Source organism: Halictus rubicundus, chromosome 5 (genome assembly GCF_050948215.1).
Source record: "Halictus rubicundus isolate RS-2024b chromosome 5, iyHalRubi1_principal, whole genome shotgun sequence".
In the NCBI taxonomy this organism is placed as follows: domain Eukaryota; kingdom Metazoa; phylum Arthropoda; class Insecta; order Hymenoptera; family Halictidae; genus Halictus; species Halictus rubicundus.
Genome location: NC_135153.1, coordinates 12,084,591 through 12,099,065, shown reverse-complemented (window position 1 = coordinate 12,099,065; position 14,475 = coordinate 12,084,591). Strand labels below are relative to the sequence as shown.

The following is a 14,475-nucleotide window of genomic DNA, read 5'->3' as shown; positions in this document are numbered from 1 at the left end:
TGCAAAGGTGTGGAGACTGGTGACTCACTCTGGTCGCTATAATGAGGACTCGGACGATTCGTCTTAATCTATCTGTGTAGCCTTTAATGATTTAGCGCGATTGGCAGCGTTTTCTTGGACTTGATGCAAATGACGAATAATTTCAACTGACCGCTAGCAGAGTAAGCAGCCTAATCACACCTCTGTCGCCATGGTTTTCTAAAGGATCCGGCGCGTTTCCGAGGGGGATGGTCGATTGATTGGTGCACGGTTGATGTTTTTTGTAATATAAACATTTTTCTTATTCAAACGTATGTTCTTACATTTACACAGTACAAAAAATTATACTCAGACCTGCCGGCCCGCGGTTCATAATTGCTATGACTGGGGGCGGCCGGTGGTGGGGTAGTGCGGGACTTTTTGGGGGTGGATAGATTTCGTTAGGAGCTAAGGGCTGTACAATTTGTCTGATCATCCGTTCCACTCCGCCCCCAATACACGGCCCCTTGTTCTCTCGCGCATCCTTCCGGAAGTTCGCTCAAAAAAACAACATACACGCGCGCGCACACCCGAATCACTCGCACACATAAACAATCATTTCGAAACTTTCTCACTTTTGCTCTCGTTCCCTCTCTCTCTCTCGCTCCCTCGCACACACACACACACACACACACACACTACACAATATTCTCGCTCGTTCGTTTAAATCGTGCTTCTCATCGCCGCGTAGTTCAGCAACATTTAAATATCGGTATTCCTGCGTAATAATTAATCGTAATAATGATAATAATTAATAATAATTAATAATGGTATAATAAACTATCTATCTACGCGTGTAAAGTGTATGATTTTTTTTTCTTCCTGTTTGTCCATGTTTCGTGGAGTGTGTATCCCTTAATCCTACGGTTTTCTTCTTCGTATTTATATATGTATATATGTATACATATATGTATGTATAAATGTATTTACATACACGTAGCGGGTGTCGGGGGAGGGGGACCAGGGGTTTAGGGGGGGACAAATAATAGCTTTGTCTGCAGCAATAATACACAGAGTATGTTTCTTTCTTATCCTGTCTAGAACTTTATACATCATCATCATTGTTCATCGTTTCATCAACATCATCATCGTCGTCATCATCATCATCATCGTTATCGTCATCATCGTATCATCAACATCGACACGCTCGTGAATCAATAAAAGGGTACTTCTGCCGTTTCCTCTTCTTGCTCTGTCCCGTTCACTCATGTATCTCCCGTAAACATTAACGTTACTCTTATCGACACTAAGGATATTTAAAAATTTACTCGTTAAATATTACTTTTAATCAAGTCGTTGTATGCTAGACGAATGTTGAGATCAAAGAAATTGCGGGTCTCCAGGATATTTTTCAGTGATTTGTTCTTCGGTTTCTTCCATTTCCTCTTCTTCTTCCTCGTTCGTTCTCCTCTCTCGCGCGCGCGAGGCTCGAGGTCTCGCGATTACCAGAGCCCGTGGTTCTATCGTCCGACGATCGATAAACGTGTCACGGCGAATTACGCGCAAGTGTCCGCTCTCGAAAGTTCTCGTCGTCGCCCTTTCTTTCTTTTTTTTTTTAATTTAAACCATTCGACATTCGAAAATGCAAAACACAGACTCGACCAGGCATCAGCTTCGTTTAAGCATCTGGCGTTTGTAAATAAAACGGAGGTTCGAAACGAATGTTTTCTTTTTTTTTTTTTTTGTTGAGACATTGGGAGTGAACGGTTTAAAAGAAACAGTAAAACAAAAACAATCAAGGCTGACGATCGCTTTCGAAGTCGGACGCGTTTGAACGCGAACAACGCGAACAACGTCGGTTCTAAAATGATAGGAACTGAGCCCTCTCATCCGCGGTTTTGTTGCATGACTAAAATCCGTTTCCTTTCTTATCCGTGTTCGCATCGCGCAAACCACGCGAGAATGTCCACGTCGTTCAAAAACATTGGCACTTCGAGAGTCGTGTGTGTGTGTGTTACACCTTCACACCTCGCGTTAAATAACGTTTATGACAGTCATTAGTTACTAATTACAATACAATTAGAATATCGCTGTTCTATCGGATAGACGGTTCTTCATTTGCGTGATTTGACAAAAATAACAGATTCCACGTTTTTTTTTCCACATTTCATTTCATTTCAATTTTTTTTTTTGTTTGTTTGTTTGTTTGTCTCACCACCCTTGCTACTGGGTCGCATCACTGGGCCACAACGTCAAAATCCAATCTATAAAAACATTAAATTCAATAGTCTGTACAGGGCGTGTGTTTCAATCTTGCGTCGTCTCGGAGACGATTCATATATATATATATATATATGTATATACATATAATTAATATCGACGAACATTTTTTCTTCCGTAAGCGTTCCGCTTTTTTTTGTTAAACCTTTTGTGTTAAAGTTCTGATGCCTCTGTTTTAAAAACGACAAGCGATACAAACCTTTGTTTTCCTCTCGCGAATCGCGTACTTTGCTCCCGTATAGCCGATATATTTTTCGAAGAAGGACAAAAACCGAAACACGACGCGTTTTTATCGTGCGCGCGCGCGCACGCGAGTTTGCATCGAACACTGCAACGAGAGAGAGAGAGAGAGAGAGAGAGAGAGAGAGAGAGAGAGAGAGAGAAAGAGAGAGAGATAGAAAGAGATTAACGCGTAATGAATTTCCGAGTCACCTTATCTGTTATCTTGGACTGACGCGAACAATGGGTTAGGCAGTGTTTACGTTCTCGCGGCCGTTATCGCTCGGCTCGCGAGAGTATCGCAGGCGAGAAACATATATCGGCCATTTTTTGGCAAAGCGCTTGTTCGAAATATCATCATCGTTACACATCATCGTCTTCCTCCTTGTTGTCTTTAATACAATCGAATATACCAAAAGCACCAGATCACGAGAGCACGGTCACGGGATCGACGATTATCACTGATCCAAAAAATCTAAACAACAGTATACACGTTCTCTTTTTTCTGTTTCTTTTGTTTGTTTTTTTTTAATCTTCGTGTGAGTGTGTGTGTTCGTGTTCTTTTCATAAACGCTCGGCGATGCTTCCGCCGCATTTATAATTCGACATCTAATTGCACAAAGGTACCTCTAGACAATCCTCTCGTTTACTCGCTATAGTAAGAATTCATTACACAGTAAAATCGATTATCTACATTTTATATAATATAGACAGTATGTATTGAATACAGGCACGATATAAGTAATTACAAATAATGTATGATCCAAAGTCCTCATTCCCGGTATCACAATGGTAAATGGACGCCGCGGTGCGCGATTCTCGGTCTATGTCACCGGCCTCCAATGCTTCAATGCAAAATACTCGCCGGGGACTTCATGTCCGCTCAGCTCGCGTTTACTCGAGAAAGGAAACAGAAAAAAAAATATATTTATATATATATTTATATATAATATGTAAAAAGGACATTCAAATGAAACAACGAGAATACTCCTTTTCCATCGTCGCGGTATTTTATCATCACGCTCCTGAACTCCATTGGCTCAGCCAACAGCCATTTAAATCAAACTTTCGAGTTACTCGTCAAATATCACAACAAATTCTTGCACCTCGGTACAGGCTTTTCTTATTCTCTTTCTACCCCCCGATGGAAATGCGCGAATCATTATCGCGGAACCTCCCAGGTCATCCCGAATCTCGATTCGCGTCGGGCGTGTGTATAATGTGTGTGTTCACGCAACGCGCGTTTCGGGAGAGCACAGAGGGGCGGCAACAGGTTCCTCTCGCACTCACTGGATCGCAGTGAGATTTCTTCGTCGAACAAAGTAATCAACAACGGCTCTTGCGACCGCGACAGGGGGCCTAGGGCTACGTCTCCTCCTTCTTGATCTCGTTGTTGCTCTTCGGCTTGGCAAGTGTCTCCTCCTTCACGTTCGACAGGACGGTCAGGGAATCCTTCACCGCGTGGTAAATGATGTTCTTGATCTGCAGCTTGTCCTCGTGGTTCGTGTGGGTGTCCGACAACGCCCGGAACTCCTGCGTCAGGTGGAAACAATGCGACACGTTCTCCGGAGAGACGAAATCCTCCGCCACTTTGATGCAGTTGTGGAGATTGCGGACCTGGTGAGGCGCGCCTGCTGGCACGAACACCGCGTCGCCTAGGCACTGGACGATTGCGTACCTGTAACGGAAAGAACGTGATCATTCCTAAACGGTTCAGCGGCTGGTGTCGCGTAACGATTTTTCCAGAGGGCCGAAGGTGCCCTTGAACCAAAACCTACACAATCAAATGGATAATTACCCTTCGACGCCGTATTCGCGGTACAAGCGTTCCCGCAATGGTCCATCTAGATAGCAGCTCTGATCGTGGATGGGGTCGTGATGGGGTTCCAAACGAGCCCCGCGTTCCAAGGCCACGGCGTTCAACAGATCTCGAATCTTATCGGCGTCTCGGGCTGCGTAGATGTGCCACAACGCGCCGGGTGCTTCTCCTCGTTCGCGGACACGTCGCCTCGTCAAGATATCACAGCCTGCTTCGTCTATCGCTCTCAACGCCTCTGCAATCATCAAACACACCATAACGTTAGCTCATTGAAGGTAATGATTAGAATTGTTCAGACGTGGTAACTGCGGATTTTCAAGCAAAATTAAATTTGTCTGCATTTGTTATAAGAATTCTTTAATAATTTTACTAGGTCGAAAGTAATATGTGGTAATATATGTCGCAAGTAGACTGTGTCAAATTGCAGCTACTCATTTTTGTCATAAATGCATAAAATCCGTAGTCTATTCATAAAAATAACATTCTAAAAATGAAAGCTGAAAGCCACTTCTACATACCTTTAATATGTTCATCGTTGTCGGAATCCTTCGGAATCCCGACATAAACCATCACGTTCACCGCGTCGGAGATGTCTAGGTGAAGATTGGTCGTGCCCTTGTTCGGATGCAGGGCCGATCCGTAGGCGTTGTACATTTTCGGGCCAAGGTCAGGTCTGACGAAGCAATCTGGCAGTCGACTAGCCAGGTTCAATCTCCCGTTCCGATGGGTGTACTCCGACAACGGTAGGACCTTCATGAGATCGGCGAACCTCGAGGGTAATAGCTCCGCAAAGTCCTCGCCGGGTGGCCAGTCCTTCAGCTTGAGCAGCATGGGGTTACCCCTCTCGTCCTTGAGTCTCTTGGAGAAGTGCTCGAATCCCTCCCAGAACTTGCGCATCGGTTGGTTCGGCACCAGGTTGCCGGTCATGCAGTTGATGAGATCGTTCTTCTCGTCGCCGAAGTCCCTCGCGAACGAGTCCGGATGCCAGAGATTCATGTCCAAGGACTTGGCGACGTCCGACACGATCACCGGCTGTCCCCGTTTCCATTGATCTTGAAATATTCTGTAGTTGTTAGGGTTGTTCGGGTCGTTCAGCCTAAGCAGCTTGCCGTCGCAAAGCCAGGAGTGCGGCACGTCCGGGTAGAGGCTCTTGCTCTCGGTGAGCGTCATGATCCGTATCGGCAACGGGTCCCTTCCCTTCTGCGTCCATTTGTACCTCCTGACGAAGTGCTTCAACTCCCGCGGCTTCTCGTCGTCCAGTCCACCTTCCCTCTCCTTTTTCACGCTATGCTCGATTACGCTCGAGATCACCTCGTCCAGGGTGTCCATTTTGGACTTCTTGCTCGACTTCGTCACGTTGTTCTGCGCGTTGTTCCCAGATGCGGCGTTCGCGTTGCTCGAGTTGTTCGTCGGCGAGTTCGACCTGGACCCGTTGCCGTTCGACTTGTGCGATGGCCGGATCAGCAGCTCCCGTAGCGTCGAGTAGTTACCGTCCCGATCTTCGTCGGAGTCCGAGCTCGAACCACTCTCGTTCTTGTCCTGATTCTGCAGCGCGACGTCCGCCAGCCAGTTCAACGGCGAGTTCTTGTCCTCCCCGTTCGTCTTGTTCTCCGAGGACCCGTTCGACTCGTTCACTTTCTTCTCCTCCTTCACCTCCTGCTTCACGTTCCCGTTCATCACCGGCATCGTGTCGCCCTTGATCAGGTTACGTAGATACTCGTTCGTAGGTGTTTGAACGACCAACGAGCAACCGCAGTGCTGGGGAATCCCCCACTCGCCCCGGCACTCGTGCAGCCTTTGCCCGAGACGTACCAGGCTGTCGCCGGCGATGATTTGTGTGAGCATCAGTCGTTCCGGTTCATGTACTTGTCGGTTGGTGCACAAGAGCCACGAGAAGTCGTCTCTGTCCTTCCCGCTCTCACCCCAAATCTTGGTCGTTCCGTTCTTGCGTCCCTGATTAGAATAGTATTGGGTCAATCAATCGTGCTCCGGAGATTAGCGGTATCGTGTTCGACACTGTTATTTCGTTCAGTGTTAAAAAGCTCGTTGTATTTCATATCACGGATTCTCGATTCTTTTGTGTTTCATCACGTTCTTCGGATATCGCGTCAAGAATATCGGAATGTAGAAGAAAAGTGAACAAAAGGATTCTTACCTTGTAACAATCGATGCACACAACGAAACCGCATTTGCCGCAGGCCCAGTGATAATTGAAAAGTGTCGTCTCGCACACGTCGCACATCTCTCGGACACCCTGAACCACTCGCTTCCAAGCTACCGTTCCGTCTACAAGTCCCGAATTTGCTGTCAAGGTGAAGGAACAATCGAATATGCGAAGCGTTAAACCATGCGATCAAAGGAAATCGAAAGAAGCAAACGTAGTGGGTACACACGTATAATGATAAATATAATAAAACCAAAATATTAAGGTAGTATGACAATCGAATCGTTTCCAACGGTAGTGTCAAACATGCGTTGTTCATTTCAGACTCGTCTTTTAAGAAGTTGCTCATCCGGGAGGTATTGATTGAGCGGTCGATGCTTACCTTCTGCCTTGTGCTGTTGGAGAGCGTCTTTCTCTTGGTGTAACAGATCGCAAAACTGGTCCCCGACCTGCCGAAGGAGTCGGTGAGCCATCTCCAGGTCCAGATCCTCTTTGTCAGCTTTCTCTTTATCGTTCTTATCAGATTTCTCATCTTTCTTCGAGTCTAGACTATCTTTCCCTGGTAACCACAACCGAAGATCTACCTGTAACGTGAAAAAAAGAACAAGGAATATATTTTCCGAAAATTCTTATTGGTAAAGGGTTAACATTGAGGATATATTTCCGTGAACTCACCTCAGACGCATCTTTGTGTGGGTCACTGAACCCAGCTATAGCCAATTGCCCAGTCTTGGTGTACCGTAATCTACGGAATGCATAAAATCTGCAGAAAATATTTTGTGGAAGATTTTTCGAGCGCTGGTGCGGTGTCCATCTGCACTCACGACATTTAGCCAATTTCGGGGCGACCTCGAAACAAGCTCCATCTTGTAACCAGCTGTCACCGGTTTTCTTTAGTTGGGATATCGGTGGCCTGCGAAAGGGATCGCCCCTTCCGCCGCTACCACCTGGCCCACTGTTACCACCGCTCGTGCTGTCGTCTCTACGTTCTTTCTTTTGCCGCGGTTGCTGGTCTTCGCCTCCTAACTCATTACCTTTCGTAGTCTTTGGTCTCCTGCCTCGCTTCCTAGGTTCCTTGTTGTTTCCTACAAAACAGAAAACACATCTCCTTCAAATAACACCGTCTAGTGTTCGTTCGATCGCTTACGTAGGGTGTATAAATATATTCAGTGTTAAAAAGCTCATGTATTATCTTTCATGGATATCAATTGAAATTGATGTCATCATTTAAATTTAGCGGAATGCGAAATATTCAAAGAAACAGGGTAAGTGTGAAACAGGATTACAAAGAGAGCTTCGCGAACCTAAAGAGTATCAGGAAGTTAGAGAGCTAAAATATTATAGATGCAGCAGTATGTTTTCTGTTTCAAAGGGCAGACACCAGTGTGAAAACCTCTTTTGGAAAGGTACTTCAGGGAAAGTGTAATACGCAAGTAGCATTATAAAACCCTCATTGGTTTGTTGAGGATGGGCCTCTGTTTGTGAAATATTTCGAATTTAAATTTGATACGCAATTGATACTTGAAGTACATGAAACAGTTACTATAAAAGAAGCATTGAGTAATGGCAGAGGGGTTTGCTTGAAGTCTGTTCAGATTCAAATCCCATAAAGGTCATGTAAATTTTGTTTACTGTTTTCGTTTTTGTTTTGAATTCCATCATTCTTACAAAAACCATCCTTATGGATAGATGTCACACACAAAATGTTGAAAGTTTCAGCGATTGAATCAAAATGTTAAATTTTAAATATCTTTTAAATCCCTGTATTCCCTTAGAATTTAAATTCAAATTTTCACAAACAGGACTCCATTCCAGGAAACTTAATGGGGATTTTGTAATAAATGCATATCTTCTTTACAGTTCCGCTGCAAAAGAAATTCCCACACACATACCTTCCCCCAAGTGAATAGATAAAAAGATATTTATATTATTCATTGAACGTTTACTCCTGAGTTTTTAGGGTTCCCGTACAGCTCTATAGATAGGAGTAAGCGTATGACCGTGGAACGCGGATCACTTACCCTGCAAGTGAATAGTTAGTTCACCTGATGGGAAGTCCGTTTACAACAAGCTACGTCAACTAACCGTTTCCCGAGGAATTGTTGGAATTGGCCGTGGAATGGCGCACCCTCGACGCAGGTTGAATGGAACCCAACTGTTCGCTGGTGTCACTAGCCGAACCAGCCTCGCTCTCGTTGCTAGACTCGCTTCCCACACCCGTTCCTCCTACTTGCTTGTCTTCCTTTCGTCTCCGCTGATCTTCCGCGGTAGTCTGCTGCCTCCGTGCGGCGCCCTTCTTTCGTTTTACCTACCACAGGGCACAGATTATTAAGTAGTCAGGAAGTTCATGCTCTTGCCGTAACTACTGCCAAAAAATCTATCGACTCGTGTGGCTTCTGCTCTAGCTCCTTTACTAGTGTACTCTGTTTACAGTGGCCTACTACAAGCAACTCCAGATATGGAAAACTAGGTTTATTCTAAATACATGCAGAAAAATTGGAACTTAAACCTAAAAACAGATATAGGTAATCTGTATTTACCAAATATTAATGTTTTTTTCATAAATAAAATTCATTTGAGCGAAAATCGTTAGTATTAATAATGTTTCGTGACAACAATCGACGAGAAATGATTGCAGAAACAATCGGTAAGAGAGAGTGTTTCTGGACAATGTATAGACAGGTTATGTTCTCTCGGAGAAAGCAAATATTTTGAATTAAAAATAATCTATGCGTTACCATTTTTATCCGTTCAGTGTCACACTCCTCACATGAATCATGGCAGCGCGTAAGACACATATATTTAATTTGAACACTCGTTAAATAAACGCGAGGCAACTACGTACTGCACCGATGTATCATAGGAAGACCGCCTCTTCCTGCGTGTGGCTTGTGTTATCAAAATGGCGCCGCAACGAGCGGAAAATTCAAACACGTAATAGAGAAACGACCGTTGCGATAACGGCCGTTCCAGTTCGTTCCAATTTTTTCGACGCTCAACCGTTCTAACAAGCTCTAATAACAATCACCATCCTATAATTTAAAAAGTAGCTACTCGATATGAAAAACAAATAAAAGATATGTAACGCGGTCAGACACCTGTTTTGTTTTTGAAATAAATTTCGAAGTACAAGGTGCAAGTTTCGAAAAATTCAAATAGAAATTTTATGGTTTGTCTTGATATGTAAATTGAATTGCTTCAAAAGTTCTCACGATAAACAACTATTTAAACTGTTTATCATTGAAGACGAGTTAACTCGCCATATTTGACTGTATTTATGATTTTAAACTTTTCTACTGTTTCAGGTTTAATTCTTTTTAAATAGGCGATTCGTAAAATTGTAGAACAATAGGAAAAAGGTGATTTCGTACGTAAAACTAAGAAAAAAGCAGAAAAAGAAATTCTTTCGCTCGGGGCTCCGTTTCCAACGAAATGAATTTCGAAAATCCACCTGTTACGTGCACATGCGCATCTGCAATAGTAAATAATGACCAACCAGAACAGTCGAATGTCTAGTTTTCTTAGAAATGGAGCCTTATACGAATTTCTCCGCGCCTAATTGACTTTCTTTTGCGCAAAAGAAAAAGGAGCTCAAGAGCAAACACTGTTCCGACGAAGCGGCAATTACTTGGGCCAGGATCTATTAGGAGTACAGCTGGCAATTAACGAGGTATAATCTATTCGCACATGCAATGGTACTATAACACGTGCAACGGCGAAGTCATAGTCTTCCTAGACGCAAACAGCCGGCTAAGAAAAGCCAAGACTGGAACACAGGACGTTTCATAACGGGAATAAAAGGCACATTGTCACGATCCGATTACCCTGTCCAACGCCAATTTGGCAATACGGTTAGGACAGAAACAATTCGAAAATTCGACATGTCCAAAATTAGTAAAAGAAGGTTTACAATCTGTTGAACAGTGCGATCGCGAATGCACAATCTCTTTAGCCAGTTATGAAACACCCCGTTAAATACGATCCATATAGATACCTTGGGTGGCTTCCTTTTCGGCGGCGACTTCCGGTCCGGGTCGCTGCTGGACGAGTCCTCTTGCAGGTTCTTCGAGTCAGTCGCGTGACCGTTGAGTGACTCTTTGTTGGTGGACTTGCGGCCTCCTTTCGAGGCTACTTTGCTCTTGTTGATGCTGTTTACCGCCATGCTACCGATATTATGAATCGAGTTCACAGCGGAGGGCATGCACGTGGTGGTGGTGTTGCTGTTGTTCGACGAGGAGTCCCGTTCCTTGTTGTTGAGCGGTTGCGAGGTGGGTTGGGAGATGTTGAGGGGCAATGTGACGCAGGAACCGCTTCCGACAACGCCGGTAGTGTCCTCGGTGCCGTCTTCGCCGGAATGCCTCTGCAACCAGGCCTTCTTCAGCTTGTGACCGGGGTAGCTGGTGCTGCTGGGTGGTCTCGGCGCGGGGCTGTTGGACTTCTCGCTGTCGACGGTGCTGGCGTTCGCCTTGGCCGGGGTTCCAGGTGCGCTGGGTGCAGGACTGGGTGCGGTCGAAGGGGCAGGGCTGGGTATTGGCGCAGGACTGGGGGCCGCGCTCACTGTCGGGTTCAGCGAGCTCACGCTGCCTGTGCTGGCGGGCCTGACGGAGCCATCACCGCTGGCTGTTCTTGGCGCCGGACTGACAGCAGCCATGGTGCGCTCCTGAGCTTGGCTGTTAGGCTGCGCTAGGAGAGCGGCGGTGTTGACGACGGTGGTGATCGAGGTGGCAGCCGAGGCGATCAGCGGACTGGGCTCGCTGACTCGGGACAAAATCGGCGGGCCTACGCATTGCAGGGGCAGCGGTTGCTGCTCCTCGGTCCTGCGTTTCTTGCAGACCTCGAGGGACACAGGTTGGCCCGAGTTCTCGGTCAACGAGGGGGTCGGCGCCTTCCTCTTCGGCGAACCGGACCTCTCGACACCGAGGTCGAGCGGCTGCGTCTGGAAGGTGGTGTTGATCGAGGGCTGCGCATGCTGCACCGTTTGTCCGGGCTGCTGGTGGGGGCTGGTATGATGAGCGGGATGGGCGATCGGCCTCGAAAGCGGCGCGGACGCCGCCGTAGGTGGCGAACCGTGCAACGGTGGCGGCGGTAGTTTCGCGGCTGGCATAGACCCGGTGAAACCTCTCGGATCGTAGACGGATCTGCTGTGAGCTGGCGGCGGCAGGGGTGGCGGTGGCGCCCCGTGATGATGAGGCACTTGCTGGTAAGGCGAACTGCCGGCCTTCGAGGTGAGGGGTATAGGCGCGGCGACCGCCGGCTCCGAGGCCCGGCAGACCGGCGTACCGGTCATGATCCCGGAGTTCGGTTTGCCGTAGATGTGCGGCGGCGCCGGACTGCTCACTTTTGGCTTCGAGCCGGCCGGCGCTGTGTAATGGGACGTCGGCGAGGCCGTGGGCGGATGCGGATGCGGATACGGGTACGAGGACTTGGCAGCGGCGTAAGGTAACCCTGATTCCGGCCTTGTCAGATAGCGCGGCTCGGGCGGCGAAGGATGCGGTGGCTGATGAGGATGCTGGGCGTGCGGTGACTGTCGATTGTGCGAGTGCGGTGGGTGCCCGTGCGGGCTCGGTAACTGTGCTGTGGTCGTCGAACCGCTTCCGCTTCTGTGATGGCCCTGAGGTATGCTCTTCGCCGCCTGCATCCCGCCGTCCAGGTGGTGCAGATGGTGAGGACTCTGCGTGGGACTCCGGTACTCGTACGGTTTGTGCTGCGGCGCTACCGACTGCACGTTCAGATACGGCATGATCTTCGGGCTCGGCGAGGAGTGCTGCTGCGACACCGGCGTTTTCGGCAGCTCTCTACCCTCGTTCTTCACGATCACCGAGCTCTTGTGGTCCGACAACAACGACGGTGGATTCTGCAGCACCTCTCTGCCGTGGTGGTCCCTCTCCAGACCTCCGGCTAATCCGCCCTTGTTACTGGACTTGTGCGACTGCACCACGTCGCTCTTCACTTTGATGTCGTGCATGTACGACGTCTGCGGCTGGTAGTTCGAGTAGCTGAACAGGCCCACGTTCGGCTCAACCTTCGGCAGGGAACTGTGCGACGGGCCCACCACTTGCGGCGGTTTCTCGTGAAGACTACTGACTGGAAGCGACGACTTCGACGTCCTCGAGTGCGCCGGCGGAGGTGGGTAGTCGACTTTGCCAGGTACGCTGGATGGTCTTGACACCTGAGGCAGAAAATCGGTATGATTAAGGAGCTCGATCAATCGAGTGAGGTACATGTTTGTGGATACAGCGATTTTTCTATATATGTCGCCAAGACCTGGGACACAGTAGCACGTAAAGATCACATACCTGTTGAGTCTGAGGCGCTGTGGCTGCATAGTAAGCAGCCCTCTGCTGAGCCGCAGCATGATCCCTGGCCTCGGCTTGCCTCTGCAGCCTCTCGGCCACGGCCAGGTGTTCCCTCATACCCAGGTTCTCGGATTCCCTCTGCCTCTGCTCCCTCGCGTCCCGTTCCCTCGCTTCTCTTTCTCGTTCTTCTCGTTCCCGTTGCTGTTGCTGCGCCACGGTGACCTGATGCGCAGTGCCAGCACCCGCTCCTGGATGATGATGACCCACGTGCGCCGTCATCCCCGAGTGCGGTGCCCCGTGCGTTCTGCTACCCGGCGGCGGCAACGGGATGAACGTGTTCCACGCCATCGAGGTCGACTGCATGTTTCTCTGTGGAACATGAGACACCTACTTCAATAAATACTGCCAATCAGTTTCGCGGTTCGACGCGCGTCAACGGCGAAACACCTCGTCACGCCCTTTCCCTGTTCGTCCGGTATAGTCGCCCGAACGCACGCTATTTTCGCGCCGGCGCTGTCATTCGTCGTGCGGTAAAAGGGCAAAAAGGATTTCAGGCTTGAAATTGCGCTGGGTGTTCGACTACAGTTGGGAGAGAATTTGAGGAGTGATTTTTTTTTTTGTCTATTCACCATTGTCACCACTTTATTTTTTCAATTCGAGTTAAGCTGTTTGAGAACGTTTCAGGAGCGATTCTTCAGGAAACAGAAGACGGACATCGAGAATAGAACATGACGATTTCAGCCCCAGTTTTACCACTTCATTTTCTGAATTCAAGATGGGCTGCTTCGACTACGCTGTGCGTCGGCCACGGAAACGCATTCCCGCGATACTGACACGACGAGAGCGTGCTACGCGAGCTGACGCGACCGTTTTGCCAGGTTCGACGGCAAATATGTGTTTATTCTCGGACGGACTATTTTTGACACTGACACGGACCAGAGTGCAACGCCTCGTTCCGACACTCCACCCACCGAGCATGCTGTCTCGGCGAGATCTTGGAGTGGTTCGCGATAAACGACACTCTGGATCAATTTCGAGAATAATTCCGATTCCGTGGAACTTCGTTTATACCAGCCAATTTTTATTATCCAAATCTATTATTCAAACGGTCTTGTCGGAACAGCTATATTTAGATAAAACTGTACACGCGGTGTTCGAAGGCGATAATGGTTTCGAATAGACTCGCGAACGCGACTCCATATTTTCTGTCAGCTATTATGCCGCGGACTGTTATCGTTTTTCATTGATATGCACGAATGTGCGTGCCATACGAGCCGGAATCGTATTATGTGGAACTTGCGAAACCGATAAGACGCGTCTGCGTGACTGGTACTTTCCACGTGCAACCGATAGACACACGTACACAAGAGTGATAAATACGAGTGTACACACACACACACAGATACATGTACAGTAACACACACACACACGCACGAGTGCTCTCTTAATCCCGGTCGGCGGAAACAGAAGGTGTTCGTCAGGATTTTCTTGCACGTCCGACGAACGCCTCGTGACTCCGGCGAATCTCAAAGTTCAGCGAATCTAAATAGCGGATACACGGCTGCGCCGAGGCTGAAACAGCACACCCAGCGCCTTGCTGGTCTGCTGAATCATCGGCCAACTGTGCACGATCAGGGAAGACAAAACCGCGTGACGCGGACTAGCAAGAATTCAAATTGTCGAGATATCAGGCCACGAGACTCGATGCTGATAAAACGAATCGCAAACAGCGGCCAGTG

General features: G+C 48.0%; 1 protein-coding gene, 1 long non-coding RNA gene and 1 other non-coding gene across 6 annotated transcripts in view; 1 reads left to right on the top strand and 2 right to left on the bottom strand.

The window, feature by feature from the left end:
• LOC143354397 (uncharacterized) overlaps positions 1 to 14,475 on the top strand; it is a 532,419-nt gene that overhangs the window by 126,166 nt on the left and 391,778 nt on the right. The gene's annotated exons all lie outside the window — the stretch shown is intronic.
• The window catches only part of Kdm3 (Lysine demethylase 3), a 365,285-nt gene continuing 351,806 nt past the window's right edge, over positions 997 to 14,475 (bottom strand). For 2 of the 4 annotated variants that reach the window (XM_076788423.1, XM_076788424.1), the window contains exons 10-18: positions 12,737 to 13,123; positions 10,435 to 12,609; positions 8,526 to 8,748; positions 7,116 to 7,525; positions 6,823 to 7,024; positions 6,432 to 6,580; positions 4,795 to 6,229; positions 4,256 to 4,511; positions 997 to 4,135 (exon numbers count right to left, since the gene is read on the bottom strand). In XM_076788423.1, the coding sequence (XP_076644538.1) occupies positions 3,823 to 4,135; positions 4,256 to 4,511; positions 4,795 to 6,229; positions 6,432 to 6,580; positions 6,823 to 7,024; positions 7,116 to 7,525; positions 8,526 to 8,748; positions 10,435 to 12,609; positions 12,737 to 13,123 (5,550 nt within the window). In that variant the 3' untranslated portion in view covers positions 997 to 3,822. The remainder of the gene's footprint in view (positions 4,136 to 4,255; positions 4,512 to 4,794; positions 6,230 to 6,431; positions 6,581 to 6,822; positions 7,025 to 7,115; positions 7,526 to 8,525; positions 8,749 to 10,434; positions 12,610 to 12,736; positions 13,124 to 14,475) is intronic. The other 2 variants (XM_076788426.1, XM_076788425.1) reach the window with 2 other exon arrangements.
• Positions 7,602 to 7,673, bottom strand: LOC143354709 (small nucleolar RNA SNORD36). Its single transcript, XR_013082364.1, has one exon. It is a non-coding gene; the product is annotated as a small nucleolar RNA SNORD36 (small nucleolar RNA).